The sequence below is a fragment of the Macaca fascicularis genome, chromosome 15, assembly GCF_037993035.2.
Source record: "Macaca fascicularis isolate 582-1 chromosome 15, T2T-MFA8v1.1".
Taxonomy (NCBI): domain Eukaryota; kingdom Metazoa; phylum Chordata; class Mammalia; order Primates; family Cercopithecidae; genus Macaca; species Macaca fascicularis.
In genome coordinates, this window is record NC_088389.1 from 12,848,235 (window position 1) to 12,865,504 (window position 17,270).

Here is a 17,270-nt window from a genome sequence, read left to right on the forward strand (position 1 = left end):
ATCCACCAGCCTCAGCCTCCCAAAGTGCTGGGATTACAGGCGTGAGCCACCATGCCCAGCCTCTAATTAACTCTCGTAACAAAAAGTCCCGTCTGTGTCTCTGTGATATTGCTGCGTCTTCTCTCACCTCCTGGTTTGGCAAGGACGGAAAAGCCGGGATGTTTCCTATGGCGTGAGGCTGCTCCTTTGCATGAAGTCCCAGTGACTGCCTTTTTCCGATCACGCTTCTAGCTGCCAGCTACCTTTTAAGTGGCTCCAAGCTCCCCTCCCGAGACGTGTCTGGCTGCTAGATGTTTACCAAGGAGTCTGCACCGGCGACCCACAGCAGCCCGCGCACAGCATCCTTTAGCGAATGCACATCTGGGCCAGTCGCCCACCTGGTTCCAAGACGTGAAACCTCTGCTCCAAACGGACACAGACACCAGGCCGCCCCCAGATCCGGACTCTGTTTGCTCCGCACGCTTTCTTTTAAGGGGTTGGGAGTTACGATGCCAAGCTGTGCTGCACCAGAACTTTGAAAAACATCTTAAAACAAAACATAGCGATGCGGGTGCTTTAAAAAAAAAACAAACTGTAGCAATGTGTTCTCTCCAGTTTTTAAATTAGAACAAGCTTCATGAGAGAATATTGGGAAAATGTAGAAACACGAAAAATGGAAGAAAAGTCGCTGCAAGTCCTGAGGACAAACACGCTTTTACCAGTTTGATGTCTTTCTTTTTTGCCTACTCTTTAGGGATTTTAAAATATAAATCTGATGATTCCACATGTACCAACTTGTGTCTTTTTCTCCATTCAACATTTTGACTTAAGCGCTCCCTGTGTATTACAAACCCTTTGTCAGCTGTTGCACTGAATGGCTCCAATCACCATGTGAATTTATGTCCTACAATTTACTTAACTATTCCCTTATGGTTCCAATTTTTCCCTACTATAAAGAACGCCTCGATGAACATTTTCATGCATTAGGACCCTTCCCTTATTTTAATTCCCAGAAGTAGGATTCCTTTGCCAAAGACCAGGAATATTCTAGTGGGTCTTCATCCATGTCACCAAGCTGCCTTCCCACAGGGCCAACATGTACTTCTCCCCAAACCTTCTTTTATTGTGGTGAAATACGCCTAACATGACACTTACCATCTTAACCATTTGCACAGCTCACATTGTTGTGCAACCTTCACCACCATCCATCTCCAGAACGCTTTCATCTTCCCAAATTGAAACACTGTCCCCATGAAACACTCTCCACTGCCCCTCCCCCAGCCCCTGGCAACCAGCATTCTACCTTCTGTCTCTGTGGATCTGACTATCCCAGGGTGCCTCTCATATCAGTGGAACCCTGCAGTATTTGTTCTATTTTGACTGGCTTCTTTCCCTTAGCATACTGTCCTCAAGGTTCATCTGTACTGTGGCTGTATGAGAATCTCCTTCCTTTTCAGGGCTGAGTAATATTCTACCGGATGGATGGACCACATTTGCTCTTGCTCATCATTCACCCCTTGGTGGACACTTAGGCTGGCTCGGCTTTGGCTACTGTGGAAATGCTGTTATGGGCCAGGTGCCATGGCTCACGCCTGTAATCCCAGCACTTTGGGAGGCTGAGGCGGGCAGATCACCTGAGGTCAGGAGTTCGAGACCAGTCTGGCCAACACGATGAAACCCCATCACCACTAAAAATACAAAAAAATTAGCCAGGTGTGGTGGCGGGAACCTGTAATCCCAGCTACTCAGGAGGCTGAGGCAGGAGAATTGCTTGAACCTGGGAGGTGGAGGTTACAATGAGCCAAGATTGCACCATTGCACTCCAGCCTGAGCAGTGGAGCAAGACTCTGTCTCAAACAAATAAAAAAGAAAAGAAAATACCTCTATGCACACAGGGGCCCTTGCATAGCCTTTGCTCATGGGGGCGCTTGCATGACATCCAGAGTGGTCGGTGTTGAGGAGGCTGCTCAAATTACCCAGTCAAGGGCTCAGGTGGAGACCGAGCCAGGGCGAAAGGTGCAGGTGGAGTCCTGGATGTCGATGATGATTTAAATAAGCAAAGCCAGGGCATGAGGTGGGCAAGGGCACAGCTGCTGGGAGGGCTTGCCTGGGACAAGGGGCCACAGGGAAGGGAGGTAGACCAAGCAGCTGGAGCCTGGGCAAGGGAGAGCAGGGCAGGGCAGGGCAGGGCTGGGCCGGGAGGATGGCAGCACTGCCATGAACGCCGTGGCTTAGGAGTATGGGAGGCACCTGCAAGGCTGGGGGTCCTTCCTCCATGAATTCCTCACTCCCTCGCTCTCAGCAAGGAAACACAGTGCCATCTTGCAACCTTGGGGTTCACAGCCCAGCCCCACCAATTCCTGCCTCTGTGGCCTTGGGCAAAATACCTGAACTCCCTCAGGTTCACTGGGCAAGTGACTGCAATGTAGTGTCTCGGTTTCCCCATTTGCAAAATAGGCATAACAATAACAGGGCTACATGAACAAATGCCTTGGAAGCACTTGGAACAGTCTCAGGCATGAAGCATTTGTTCAACTACATTTTTCTTTTTTCTGAGACAGGGTCTCGCTCTGTTGCCCAGGCTGGAGTGAAGTGGTGTGATCACAGCTCACTGCAGCCTCGAACTCGTAGGCTCCAGTGATCCTCCCACCTCAGCCTTCCAGGCAGCTGGGACTACAGGCACTTGCCCCCATGCCCGGCTAATTTTTTCATTTCTATTTTTATTTTTGTAAAGACAGGGTCTCACTTTGTTGCCCAGGCTGACCCTGAACTTCTGGTTCAAGGGATCTTCCTGTCTCTGCCTCCCAAAGTGCTGGGATTACAGGTGTGAGTCTCACACAGCCTCAGTGAAATTTGAGCTGCTCTTCCATTCATTCGCCTGACCAACCTTTACCCAGCACCCTGCGCAGTAGGCAAATGCAGGCTGGGCGCTAGGGTACAGATGTGAAAACAGGCATTCCCTCTGGCAGCTCAGAGATAGGGATGGACATAAACAAACCAAGCCCTCATGCAGTGTAATCCAGACTCTGGTGGAAGGAGGATTAGGGGCTGCAAGGATGCACGGGCAGGCCCTCTGCCCAAACTTGGAGGGGCGAGGGGCTTTCCAGAGGAGGCACCGCTAAGCTGAGTGGGGCAGACAGGCATCCCCAGGGCTCAGCACAGGGATTGGCAGACATGCAATGGTTTTGTGGATGAACAAGACGTGAGTTAGGCTGAAGGTGGGAGGAGAAGTGTGCTGGGCAGAAGCCACAGCACATGTAAAGCACTGGAGGAGAGACAGTGCCTTGGCCCAGCCAAGGCCTTGCTGGAGGGCAGTGTGGGAAGTGGACAGGCATGACGCGGAGGCCATGGGAGGCTGCCTACACCCTTCCTGGGCTTTGTGACTTCCTACCCCTGCATCTCCTGCATTAGTCCTGGGAGGCCCAGAGAGACAGAGGGGGCCAAGGCCAGCTGGGCCCAGGGGCCTGGGGGGCAGTTCTGTGGGTGGATGGAGGCTAAGCAGCCGCTTCCTTGACCCCCTGCCCTGCTCGGGGCTCAGCGTTCCAGCCAGAACCCCCAGGGAGCAGGAGGGAGGACTCGGCCCCCAGCACTGGCCCAGGCCAAGGCAAACGCAGCCACCCACTTGACAGGAAGACAGAACGGAGCCAAAGCTCAGGAGACCCAGCTGGCTCCAGGGCCCCTCAGGGGCCGCAGGGTCCCCCTAATGTCCAGTCCCCCGAGGCCCAGCTCCTCGCTGTGGCTGGCCAGACCGCAGCGTCTTCTTGGTGTCTGCACTCAGGCCATCCAGGCCCGGCCTGTCACAGAACACACAGAGCTGCCTCTGCCTCTTGATGCTGCTCCCTCGGCCTGGAACATCCTTTCCTCTTTTGCCAGCTCCTACCATCCTTCAGGTCTCAGCGAGACCCTGCCTGATCCTATTGATGAGGCTCATGCGCCCCAGTGCCTGTTCTCAGAGCATACATCCTCGTTCGCAGCATTGCTCACTACAGGCTGCCTTCTGGCGGTCCCCGAGCCCCCCAGGACAGGGGCCGCACATAGCCCTGTTCACAGCTGCATCCTGTGGCCAGTGAGCCAAGGCTGGGTGACCACCAAGCAAACAGCTAAATGAAAGCAAGAAGAAATCAGCTCCACGCAGGGGCATCCAGAACCTGCAGGGGCGGGAGGGGAGAACTCATCCGCTTGGGGACTCAGGTCTTTCTGTGATTCCAGGAGATTCTCAGCGATCTAAGTGCAAGCGGGCAGGAGACTCCCCCGGCCCACTGAAAGCCACAGCCCGCACTGTTCCTCCCAGGACCGAGGCTTGAAGCATGTGGACCAGCCTAGCCCGGACCCTCTTCATTCCCAAGTGCAGTAGTTAGGGGGACGGTCCCAGGGGCCACCATTTGTTGACTTGTGTGATCCTAAGGGTGTGTGATCTCACCCTCAGTGCCTCAGTTTTGCTGTCTGTAAAAGAACAAAGCACGCCGGTGTGGAATGCTGCCTGGGCGAGTCCTTGGCACATGGTGAGAGCCCAGGAACGGTCTGTACCCCTGTCACTGTCCACTCCCCTCACACCCCCACTGACTCCCAGGCCCCAGCCCAGTGGCCTCCCTGGGCCTTGGTGGCAGGCTGGGGCTGCCAGACCCCACTGCTGCCTTTCATCCCAGACACAAAGGCTCAGCTCAGAGATGACGGGAGGATCGGGAACAGATGTCCGAGAGCCACGGGGGGCTGGGAACACGGCGACCTCCATCTCCTTCCCTGCCCCTCACCCCATTCCCTCTAGGAGACCCCGGGCCAGAGCTGGCCGCCCACTCTCCCCTCCCATGAGCCTTCAAGGAGAGGGAGCAGTGGGGGACAGAGCCAGCAGAGGTGGCCTAAGGACCAGGAGGAGAGGTTGTCAGACGGCCTCCACAGGGGACACTGACAATCCCAGGCCTCTCCTTCCCCCGCTATTATGCAAGCCATGGCTTAGCCTGGAGCAAACCTAAGTCACAGAAAACCAAAAAGAGGCCAAATCTGGGGCTGCACTGAGCCCCCGGCGCCCCTTGTGCGTAAACAGAGCCCAGGGTCAGGACGTCTTTGAGGAGGCAGGGTGGCCGGGATGAGCATTTCTCAATCCCTGCAAGGGAGCCCACCCGCAGGGGAGCCTCAGCCCTGAGCCATCTCAGCAGCCCCGCTGGTCACACACACGGACTGCCATGGCTCCGACCCGGGCTCATGAACCTGAACAGCTGCTCAGGAGGTGGCGACTCTTATCCGCAAGGTACAGGTGAGGAAACTGAGGCTGAGAGAGGGGATGCTGCTTGCCCAGTGAGTGGCTCTGCTGGGCCTAAGTCCAAAGCCCCCTTTCGTGATTTCTACCCTATTCTGCCTCCCAGAGCAGGCAAACGAGAATGCTGAGCTGGCCCCAGAGCACAGGACAGAGGAGGTGACCCTGTCACTCATACTTGTGGACTCCTATATGCCTGGTTTTTGGTAACAAAACAGAAAGAATGCTCACCGGGGTAAGACACAGCAGGGAGAGAGTGTGTGTGTGTGTGAGTGTGTGTGTGTGTGTGTGTGTATGTGTGTGTGAGTGTGTGAGAGTGTGTGTGAGTGTGAGAGTGTGTGTGAGTGTGAGAGTGTGTGTGAAAGTGTGTGTGTGAAAGTGTGTGTGTGAGTGTGAGAGTGTGTGAAAGTGTGTGTGTGAGTGTGAGAGTGTGTGTGAAAGTGTGTGTGTGAGTGTATGTGTGTGTGATGTGAGTGTGTGTGAGTGTATGTGTGTGTGATGTGAGTGTGTGTGAGTGTGTGTGTGAGAGTGTGTGTGTGTGTGTCTTCGCTCTCTTCATTCACAGTGTGGAAGCTCTCAGTTTCCTTGCTTTCAGAAGGATCAGAACCACCCTGCTTCTAAAGTTCTAGGCAGAGTTCAACGACGGCACATGGCTCAGCCCAGGGCCTGGCACACCAGGCTCAGTAAACAGGAACTACCCCAAATCCAAAACCTTGGCCATTTCTCCCAACTTCCTCCCACCTTGTTTGTGCCTGGGCTGAGCCCTTTCCTTGGCCCCTGGGTTCCCAGGACACATGTGATACCCTTTGCCATGCAGCGCTGTGTCTCCCCCGCAACTCCCCACCCTGTCCCAGATTCCTTCCCCTGTGGCCTTGGGGTCCTGCCAGCTCCATTCAGACAGCTCCCCCAGACTCCCCCCTCCCCACTGGCTTCCTGTCCCCTCCCCCTTGTCCCGTCCAGAAGCCCCACCTAGGGATCCAGACAGGCCGAGAGAAGGTGATGTGGTCCAAGAAGGGAGCTGCTGGGGTGGCAGCTAGTACCTGTGTGCTCTGCAAAGGGGGCTCACGGTCCCCCCCACTCCAATGTCACTTCCCAGCCCTCCCCAGGACACTGTCACCAGGTTGAGGTGGAGCTGACTCAGTTGATGGTGGCAGAACTCACATCAAGGAGTTTATGCTGTGACCTCTGATGTCCTCAGATGTCCACGCTCAGATGGTCACTTAGCAGCTGTGTGCCTTTGTGCACAACAACCTCTCTGAACCTCAATTTTCTCATCTGAAACATGGGAGACAGTCCCATCATCCCTAATCCAAACTCCGAGGCTCCAGATGTGTTTGGGAATTGAGAATTTTTCAGCTTTTAGAAAGATGATGCAGGCCTTATACCATATATTGTGCTAATACCCGCAGTGGGGTCTGGGGCTGCCGGCTGTACTCAGATGAGATTTCAGTAGCAAAGCGAATGAATATTCATTCTCACCAGGATAAACATAGCTTATAAACAGCCTCAGGTCAGGTTTAGCAGCCAAAATGAGTTACAAAAATAATTTGAGTTTTCAAAGCTTTGGGAGACTGACCTGGAAGATAAGGGAGTCTAACTAGTGATACCAGCCCCTCCTGAAAGGGCAGTGGAGGCTGCAACAGGAAAGACACTGAGCGCCTACCCGGCCACAGAGGACATGGGAACTGGGCTGAACTCCGAGGGAGGAGAGAGCATTCCAGCTCCCTGCAGTGGGGGCAGGGGCTGAGAACCAGGGCTGGGTTCAGACTCCAGATTGTGATTCCTGGAGATCTAAGGGCTCCTGCACCTCGGCAAGTCATGAGCAGGGTGGAGAGGCCACGCCACCGGGCGCAGCTACCCAGCAGCATGAAGAGACTTAGTCCTCCTTGCCCAGAGGGTTAAACTTTGCCTGTGCAGTGATGAATGACACGACTTCTGTCTTCCAGAACCCACCCAATGACTACAGGCAGCTTCAGGGGTCCACTGAGTAACTGAAGTTGACCGGAAGCCCCAAGATCAAGAGCCCCTGCCCTAGAGGGTGACCAACTCAGTCCTTGGTGTGTCACCTCCCCAACAGTTCCGGCCTAGGATGGAAAACCATTACAGGGGATTATAATCACAACCTAGAACCACAGCTCTGCAAGGGACTCCCTGCCCCTCCCGCCCCACAGGGCACCCCTCAGTCTAGCCTTCTGGCTATCTAGGGGTACAGGTCCTGGTTTTTTTCTTCTTTTGTTCATTCTTTCTTTTTATTAAGAGATAGGGTCTCATTCTGTAGCCCAGGCTGTAGTGCACTGGCACTGTCATAGCTCACTGCAGCCTCAACCTCCCAGTCTTAAGTGATCCTCCTGCCTCAGCCTCCTGAGTAGCTGGGACCATAGCTGTGCACCATCACGCCCAGCTATTTTTTTTTTTTTTTTTTGAGACGGCGTCTAGCTTCGTGGCCCAGGCTGGACTAAGGTGGTGTAATCTCGGCTCACTGCAACCTCCGTCTTCCGGGTTCAAGCAATTCTCCTGCCCCAGCCTCCTGAGTAGCTGGAACTACAGGCAAGTACCACCACCCCTGGCCAATTTTTCTATTTTTAGTAAAGACTTTAGTAGAGTTTTCACCATGTTGGCCAGGCTGGTCTGGAACTCCTGACCTCAAGTTATCCACCCACCTCGGCCTCCCAAAGTGCTGGGATTACAGATGTGAGCCATCGCGCCCGGCCTATTTTTCTTTATTTTTTGTAAAGATGGGATCTCACTACGTTGCCCAGGCTGATCTTGAACTCCTGGGCTCAAGCGACCCTCCCAACTCGGCCTCCCAAAGTGCTGGGATTTCAGGACTGAGCCACCTCACCCAGCCTAATTCCTATTTCTGAGCCGCCCATAACCCAACACCATATCTGGGTCCTGCAGCCCAACCTGGGCGCACAGCAGCTCAGGCCTTGGCCTCAGACCCCCAGTGGAGTGGGGACAGGGGGTGCGGTGGCGGTGCCCCCAGCCCGCACTTACCCAGACGGAGGGTGATGTTGACCGAGGTGGGGTACTGCACGCCGAAGGCCATGGACGGGCTCTGCCACCAGGTGCTCTCGTCCTGGCTGTGGAAGTCGGTGAGGTAGGAGGCATTGTGGTGGCGCTGGGGGTCGGCTGCGTCGCAGCGCTGGCACTGCGCCCCCGCGCCCGCGGCGCCCACGTGGGGGCAGAAGTCCTCAGGCGGGCTGCCGCACGTGTGCGAGGCCTGGGCGAGCCGGCCGAAGGCCGCGTTCTCGAACACGGGCAGGCAGCGCTGCGGGCGCCCCGCGCCGTCGTAGCACGCGCCCATGCCCGAGCCGGCCGCCCGAGGTGCCAGCAGCGCCAGCCCTAGCAGGAGCGCAGCCGCCGCCATGGTCAAGGGCACCGACGCCGCGCGCTCTGCCGGCCCCTCTCTCCTCGGGTGGGCGCGGCTCGGGTGGGCGCGGACCGCGCGCTGGCCGCCAGGACCCGCCTTCCCCGGCGGGGCGGGGAGGCTGGAGGGAGGGGCGGGCGGCGGCGGCCCCACCCCACTAAAAATACCCGGGACCGCGCCGTCCCCGGGCGCCCACCCCCACCTGCTGGACGTGCTCGGCAGTGCGCGGCTCGGGAGTCCGCCCCAGGGGCGACCCGGGCTTCTTTGAGCCTCAGTTTCCTCGTCTGTGGAGTGGGGTAGGTACAGATGCAGGCTCATTATCGCCATTGGGAAGCTTCAGTGGCTGCTCATTAAGTAGAGACTGCTCACCAGTGCCTTGGAAGTCCTGAGATAAAAGGGGACACGAGGATCTCTACCTGATCGCTACCGTTTGCGCATCTCCTCCTAGCAATAAAGTGCGCTCCGGACAGGGTTGTGAGATGACTCCGCGCGGCTCCTGTTGCCCTTAACCCTGAAAAGCACTCCTGCTGCCGGCTGCGCTCTGCTCTCACAGCAAAGAGATTCTAACCTGATATTTGTGACAAGGGTACCTGGTCTTATCACAAATGTCACCTCGGAGAGGCCTTCCTTGTCTTCTGCCCCCAACCCCATAAATGCCCCCTTTACTCTCCATTTATTAACATTAGTAAATCGAAGGAGAGAAGTCATTCGATAAAATTTAGCAGCCAGGCCGTGCGTGGTGGCTCACGCCTGTAATCCTAGCACTTTGGGAGGTGGAGGCGGGAGGATAACTTGAGGCCAGCAGTTCGAGACCAACCTGGGCAAAACAGTGAGACCCTATCTCTACAAAAAAAATACAAAAATTAGCCCGGCGTCATGGCACAAGCCTGTAGTCCCAGCTACCTGGGAAGCTGAGGTGGAAGGATCCCTTGAGCCCGGGAGGTCAGGCTGCAGTGGGCTGTACTAGTGCCATTGCACTCCAGCCTGGACAACAGAGCCAGACCCTGTCTCGAAAAAAAAGGGCAGCCATTCCCAGACAAACGCTAAGGAAAATAAAAAAATAAAAATAAATTTCCTGGCCCGGGTGGTGGCTCACGCCTGTAATCGCAGCACGTTGAGAAGCCGAGGGAGGCAGATCACCTGAGGTCAGGAGTTCGAGACCAGCCTGGCCAACATGGTGAAACCCCGTCTCTACTAAAAATACAAAAATTAGCTGGGCGTGGTGGTGCGTGCCTGTAATCCCAGCTACTCAGGAGGCTGAGGCGGGAGAATTGTTTGAACCTGGGGAGCAGAGGCACTCCAGCCTAGGCAACAAGAGAAACTCCATCTCAAAAAAAAAAAAGAAAAGAAAAAAAAAAGAAAGAAAATTTTTGGAAGCAAGATGAACTGTAATGGGCTGGTTCACCACCAGTTATTTACACATGATTAAAACAATATGGCTCTGGAAAGGGCTACAGAATAGACCCATGGAATAAGTTAGAGATTTCAGAACCATATCTAAGTAGAGTTAGTATATGATATCACCACTGGTACCTAAGGTCATTTTGGAAGTTCTAGCTAATGCAATAAGCCAAAAACTTAAAAGATATAAATATTTATATCTTATATTTACCTGAACATACATCTAGAAAATCTAAAAGATTCTACTAAGACTATTAAAATTAATAAGAACTCCGTAAGATGGCTGACTACAGGATAGAGTACGAAAACTAATGCCAGCAATAGGCATTTTCTGGCTGGGCGTGGTGGCTCACGCCTGTAATCCCAACACTTTGGGAGGCTGAGGCAGGCGGATCACCTGAGGTCAGGAGTTCGAGACCAGCCTGGGCAACATGGTGAAACCCCGTCTGTACTAAAAAAAACAAAAATTAGCCAGGCATGGTGGCACACCTGTAATCGCAGCTATTTGGAAGGCTGAGGCACAAGAATCGCTTGAATCCGAGGCAGAGGTTGCAGTGAGCCGAGGTCATGCAAATGCACTCCAGCCTATGCAATAGAGCAAGACCCTGTTTAAAAAAAAAAAAAAAAAAAAAGCTGATGCCAGCAATAATGTAGAAAATGGTAGAATACCTAATAATAAATGTAGTATGAAATGTGCAAGACATAAATGAAGCAAATTATAAAATGCTACTGAGACAGAAAACCTGAAAGACCAGCATCTATATTCACGGATTTCCAACTGTTTACATATACAAATTCTCCCCGAATTAAAACATCAATTTAATATAATACCAGATTGTTTTTTGATGGTGTTATGGAAGCTTCTTCATTAAAGCTTTCTCTTATGGTCAAGAACATGATTGCAGCAGACTCTTGGTGGTCCACCCAGCTACCCTGAGCTGGGCTATGCGCCCATCCAAAGCTAATTCATCTATCAGGCACAGGAAACGTGGCGGTCCACAGGAATTCTAGGAACCCGCAAAAGTTGTTCTAATTTCTTTAAAGTCAGAAGAAAAAAAATGAACTTTTAGGCTGAAGAACATGTTTTAACATATGACATTACTATACCCATCTTTAGATCAATACAGTTGTTAAATATAATTTTTAAAAATGTTAGTGCCAGGCATAGTGGCTCACATCTATAATCCCAGCACATTGGGAGGTTAAGGCGGGTGGATCGCTGGAGCTCAGGAGTTTGAGGCCAGGCTGGGCAACATGGTGAGACCTCGTCTCTACTAAAAATACAAAAAATTACCCGGGCATGGTGGCAGACGCCTGTGGTCCCAGCTACTTGGGAGGCTGAGGTGGGAGGATTGCTTGAGCCCAGGGGGCGAAAGTTGCAGTGAGCCGAGATCACGCCACTGCACTCCAGCCTGGGTGACGGAGGGAGGCCCTGTCTCAAAAAAATATATATAATTGTGGTAAAATACATATAATATATTAATAAAATGTACTATCTTAACCACTTTTAAGTTACAGTTAAATAATATTAAGTACATTCGCCTTGTTGTGCAACCATCACCACCATCCATCTCTAGACCTTTTTTTTTTTTTCTGAGATGGAGTCTTGCTCTATCACCTAGGCTACAGTGCAGCAGTGCCATCTTGGCTCACTGCAACCTCCGCCTCCCAGCTTCAAGCAATTCTCCTGCCTCAGCCTCCCTAGTAGCTGGAATTACAGGCACCCGCCACCATGCTCAGCTAATTTTTGTATTTTAGAAACGGGGTTTCACTATGTTGGCCAGGCTGGTCTCGAACTCCTGACCTCAAGTTATCCGACTGCCTCAGCCTCCCAAAGTGCTGAGATTACAGACGTGAGCCACTGCACACGGCCTCCAAAACTTTTTATCTTGCAAAATTGAAACTCTGTCCCCTTAAACAATAACTCTATAACCTTCTCCTCTCGGTAAAATAGAATTTTTAATATTTTTTAATAAATAAAGGAGCCTGCTAAGGCAAAACTGCCCAATGTCCAGGAAAGTCATAATGTGTCCATGATAATGTTAGAAATGCTTGTTCCTCGGTGCTGTAGAGAAATAGCACCTGAACATAACTGTAATTTCTTCAGCAAGGCTATTTTTACGTTCTGCAGAAAGGGTACGCTCGCCAGCAGTTTTGCCACTAGAGTACACTGAACATAGGAGACAGGGTCATTTATAACCCGACACGTCTACTTGACTGCTGAGTCCAGTTTCCATTGGCTGGAACGGTTCTTCACATTCTGTATTTGTCCTGATTGGCTAGCAACTTAGAACTTTCTTTTCTTTTTTTTTTTTTTTTTGAGGCGGAGTCTCGCTCTGTCTCCCAGGCTGGAGTGCGGTGGCGCGATCTCCACTCACTGCAAGCTCCGCCTCCCAGGTTCACGCCATTCTCCTGCTTCAGCCTCCCGAGTAGCTGGGACTACAGGCGCCCGCCACCGCACCCGGCTAATTTTTGTATTTTTAGTAGAGACGGGGTTTCACCGTGGTAGTCAGGATGGTCTCGATCTCCTGACCTCGTGATCCGCCCATCTCGGCCTCCCAAAGTGCTGGGATTACAGGCGTGAGCCACCACGCCCGGCCACGTTGATTTCTTTATTACGGCTAGCAGATATTTAAGAATGTTAGCACAGGTCTTTGAATAAATTTTGCTTCTAAGAGAAGTTACCATTTATTCTTAATTAGATGGGGAGGAAAGTCTCTTTGAAGAGGAACCTCTACTTTACTTTTTACAGTAACACCTGGCTGGTATCACTAGAGCTAGGTGGAGTATTGGTAGCTCCCAGCATGCAGTAACAGTGCAAGCAATAAGACTTTCACCTACAGCGAACTTGACCAAGGTACAGGTGGAAGGAGACAATGGTTCATCCAATCTCTGGTGCTTGAGAGTAGGGAATAGTGATTATAGAGACTGTGGGATTGGGTGGCCCTTGCTGAACATCACTGATGCCTTCAAGAGGGAAAACGACCAGGTCAGGGTGATCTTGGACCAATCCAAAACAAATTTAGAAAGCCAGAGGCCCTTGTTGTCAACAATTAAAAAAGAAAAAAAGACCTGGCTGAGCGTGGTGGCTCATGCCTGTAATCTCAGCACTTCGGGATGCCCAGGCAGGCAGGTGGATCACTTGAGATCAGGAGTTCAAGACCAGCCTGGCCAACATATGTATTCCTGTCTCTACTAAAAATACAATAAATAGCCAGGTGTGGTAGTGTGCACCTATAGTTCCAGCTACTCCAGAGGCTGAGACACAAGAATCACTTGAACCCGGGAGGCGGAGGCTGCCCTGAGCCAAGATTGTGCCACTGTACTCCCGCCTGGGTGACAGAGTGAGACTCCATCTCAAAAAACAAACAAACAAACCACACGGGGTAGACAAAGCTGAAAACCAGGCCCAGGATCTGATTGTAAGTTGCGCTGAACTCTAGAGGAGATTGATTTCCCATCCCTGGAAAGCATCCTAAATCACAGGCAGGGTCCAGATAGGGAAGGAGTGGGACCTTGAGACTTAGGGTGGGTATCTGGACAGATTCACTGAGAACCTTGAATCTCCAGATTCCCTTAACACTCTGGGCCTGAAGAAGGGATCCACTCCCCTTTTCTAGAAGATAGTGCCCACCACCCCACCACTGCTTGAAGAGTTTGCAGGAGCTTCAAATGAGGCAGGTGCCTGTAAGGTCACCCTTGCCATCTCCTATAAGATGGTCCTTGCCCACCTCCCCTCTTGGCCAGAGGTCCAGCAACTATGGAAAAGTTCAGCATGGCCTAACTGGGGAAGTTCTGGGCCTGCTAAGGATGCAGCAGGATTATCCCCCAAAAAAGTTTGCAGGGATTGGCTAATAGTGCTAACTTTATATATATAGTGTAGCATATATGTAGCATATATATATGCTACATAATGATGTTTTGTTCAATGATGGACCACATAAGATTATAATGGAGCTGAAAAATTCCTATTGTCCAGTGATGTCATAGCCATCATAACATCGTAGCATGAATACTTTATATTTTTAAATAAATTTAATATCGCCTAAGTGTACAGTGTTCATAAAGTCTACAGTAGTGTACAGTAACATCCTAGGCCTTCACATTGATTCACCACTCGCTCCCTGACTCCCCAGAGCAATTTCCAGTCCTGCAATCTCCATTTATGGTAAGTGTCCTATATGGGTATACCATTTTTAATCTTTTATAGCATATACACTTTTTTTTTAGATAGAGTCTCGCTCTGTTGCCCAGGTTGGAGTACAGTGGCACGATCTCGGCTCACTGCAACCTCTGCCTCCCAGGTTCAAGTGATTCTCCCACCTTAGCCTCCCGAGTAGCTGGGACTAAAGGCGCCATCACTCCCAGCTAAATTTTGTATTTTTGGTAGAGACAGGATTTCACTGTGTTGGCCGGGCTGGTCTCAAACTCCTGACCTCAAGTGATCCAATCACTTGGGCCTCCCAAAGTGCTGGGATTATAGGTGTGAGCTACCATGCCCAGCCCACATATTTTTACTGTACCTTTTCTATATTTAGAGGCACAAATACTTACCATTGTGCTAAAATTGCCTGCAGTATTCAGTATAGTGACATTCTGTAGAGGTTTGTAGCCTAGGAACAATAGACTACACCATGTAGCCTAGGTATGCAGTAGGCTAGGTTTGTGTAAGTATGTTCTCTGATGTTCACAGAATGGCAGAATCACCTGCTGACACATTTCTCCGAATGTATCCCTGTCATCAAATGATGCATGGCTGCGTATATATATATGGAGAGAGAGAGAGAGAATATGTACACACATATACATATATGTGAGAGAGGGATTAATAAATAACTTAAAACGAATTGAGAGAGGGCCAGGCATGGTGGCTCACGCCTGTAATCCCAGCACTTTGGGAGGCCAAAGCAGGCAGATCACTTGAGGTCAGGAGTTCAAGACCAGCCTGGCCAACACAGTGAAACCCTGTCTGTACTAAACATACAAAAATTAGCCGGGCGTGGTGGCACACACCTGTAATCCCAGCTACTAGGGAGGCTGAGGCAGGAGAATCGCTTGAAGCTAGGAGGCGGAGGTTGTAGTGAGCCTATATTGTGGCACTGCACTCCAGCCTGGGTGACAGAGCCAGACTCTCTGTCTCAAAAAAATAAATAAGTAAAAAGAAATCAATACATTGAGAGAAATTTATTTTAAGGAATTGGCTCACATGATTGTAGAAGTCAACAAGTCCCAAATCTGCAGGATAGGCCAGCAGGCTGGAGATCCGGGAAGGAGCTGAAGTTCCTGTGCCACCTGCTGGCAGAAGTCCCTTTTCCTCAGGGAGCTCAGTCTTTTTCTACTAAGTCTTCAACTGATTAGAGGAGGCCCACCCACTTTAATGCCTCTGCTTCTCTCCAGGTGTTCTGATTTAGACATTAATCTGATCTAACAAATACCTCCACAGAAACATCGTGAATCATGTTTGGCCAAATATCTGGGTGCCGTGGCCTATCAGGTGAACACACAAAATGAACCATTGCACCCTCCAAAGTAAAAGTCACACTGTCTCCATCACCGAGATGCACAATGCTTGGTGGGCCTCTTTAGGTCCTAGAAGCAGCATATTCTGCATGTAGGAACACTTCTCAGACCCACTTATCAGGGAACAGTTGAGGCTACTTGCTGCACATGTGCCCAGAGTAGGAAAGGGCTGGGCAGCAGCTCCAGGCCATACACAAACAGCCCTGCCTCTTAGGCATGTGTGCCAGCGGGCCCCGTGGTGCTGGTGGAATCTGTGCTGGGAAAGAACCATAACTATCATGAGCCCCAGGGTTCTGGAGCAAGGCATGCCAGCCCCGCAGAGAGCTCTACACCACTCAAAAGGCAGATCCTGGTCTGCGACCGGGCTCTTATAGAGGCTGAGTGATGATCAAAGGAAATCAACAGACCACATGGTGGGTACTGCTATCAGGAACTGGATGCAGTTAGACCCATGAAGTCAAGGATACAGACCCAACATCCGGCCTTCATGAAATGGAAACAGTAGGTCCAGGGTCAGGGACGGGTCGTCCCTAGTGTGAGGGAGTTCAGGAACTGGTGGCACAGACCCCCATGTTGCCCCCCATCTCTGATGCTTCCTTCTTGGCTCATACCTATAGCCTGGGAAGAAGGTGTTCCCTGTGACCAGCTGGTGGAGGAAGAAAAAATCTCAGCCTGGCTCCCAGGTCAGTCAGCTCAGTGTGTAGTTATGGGACCAGAATGGACTGCCACTGCCCTTCCAGCCAACTCTAGGGTGACCCTGGGGACAGTGGTTCCAATGGGCAGTGTTTGTACACCTGGGAAAGATGCACAGGAACTCGTGGACAGTGGCAAGTGGCTTAGCAACCCATGTAGCAAGATTGGCGGCAGGGACATGTAGATGGACCTGTGGGACGGGGCCAGCTTTGTTCTGGACCCTCCAGAGCTCAGGACCATGATGTAGGGGGAGGTGATGGGGACAAGGAAGCCAGCATCCTTCCTCCCAGGCTCCACGGCAAAGCAGACCCCGCCCCTGCCACCCTAATTCTCAATCAAGGACTCTGCTTGGACGAATTAACTGGTCATCTTCTCAATTCAATCCGTGTGACACAGAAGCCATTGGCCACATGGTGTTTGGGGACAGACCTGGGCTCAGATTCTATCTCCACCACCTGTGTGGCTGTGGAGGGTAATGAAGCCTTGGTCCCCCCTCCTTGGATGCCTCCCTGATATGCCCAGGTTGCCACCCTAAGAGCTACTCTTCCCAGCTGCTTTTGCCACTAGGGTCCCACATGTAAAATAGGTCCTGCCAGGCCAGGCGCAGTGGCTCATGCCTGCAATCCCAGCACTTTGGGAGGCTGAGGCGGGCGGATCACCTGAGGTCGGGAGTTCAAGACCAGCCTGACCAACATGGAGAAACCCCATCTCTACTAAAAATACACAATTAGGCCGGGCGCGGTGGCTCAAGCCTGTAATCCCAGCACTTTGGGAGGCCGAGATGGGTGGATCACGAGGTCAGGAGATCGAGACCATCCTGGCTAACACGGTGAAACCCCGTCTCTACTAAGAAATACAAAAAAACTAGCCGGGCGAGGTGGCGGGCGCCTGTAGTCCCAGCTACTCGGGAGGCTGAGGCCGGAGAATGGCGTGAACCCGGGAGGCGGAGCTTGCAGTGAGCTGAGATCCGGCCACTACACTCCAGCCTGGGCTACAGAGCGAGACTCCGTCTCAAAAAAAAAAAAAAAAAAACACAATTAGCCCGGCATGATGGTG

General features: G+C 51.8%; 1 protein-coding gene across 3 annotated transcripts in view; it reads right to left on the reverse strand.

Annotated features, from left to right (window-relative positions):
- LAMC3 (laminin subunit gamma 3) overlaps positions 1-8,628 on the reverse strand; it is an 89,515-nt gene extending 80,887 nt beyond the window's left edge. For all 3 annotated transcript variants that reach the window (XR_012424246.1, XM_045373951.3, XM_045373950.3), the window contains exon 1: positions 8,228-8,628. Coding sequence is in view for 2 of the 3 variants with exons in the window: in XM_045373951.3 (XP_045229886.2) it covers positions 8,228-8,600 (373 nt within the window). In the remaining variant the exon portion in view is untranslated. The remainder of the gene's footprint in view (positions 1-8,227) is intronic.
- Between the last annotated feature and the right edge of the window lie 8,642 nt (positions 8,629-17,270).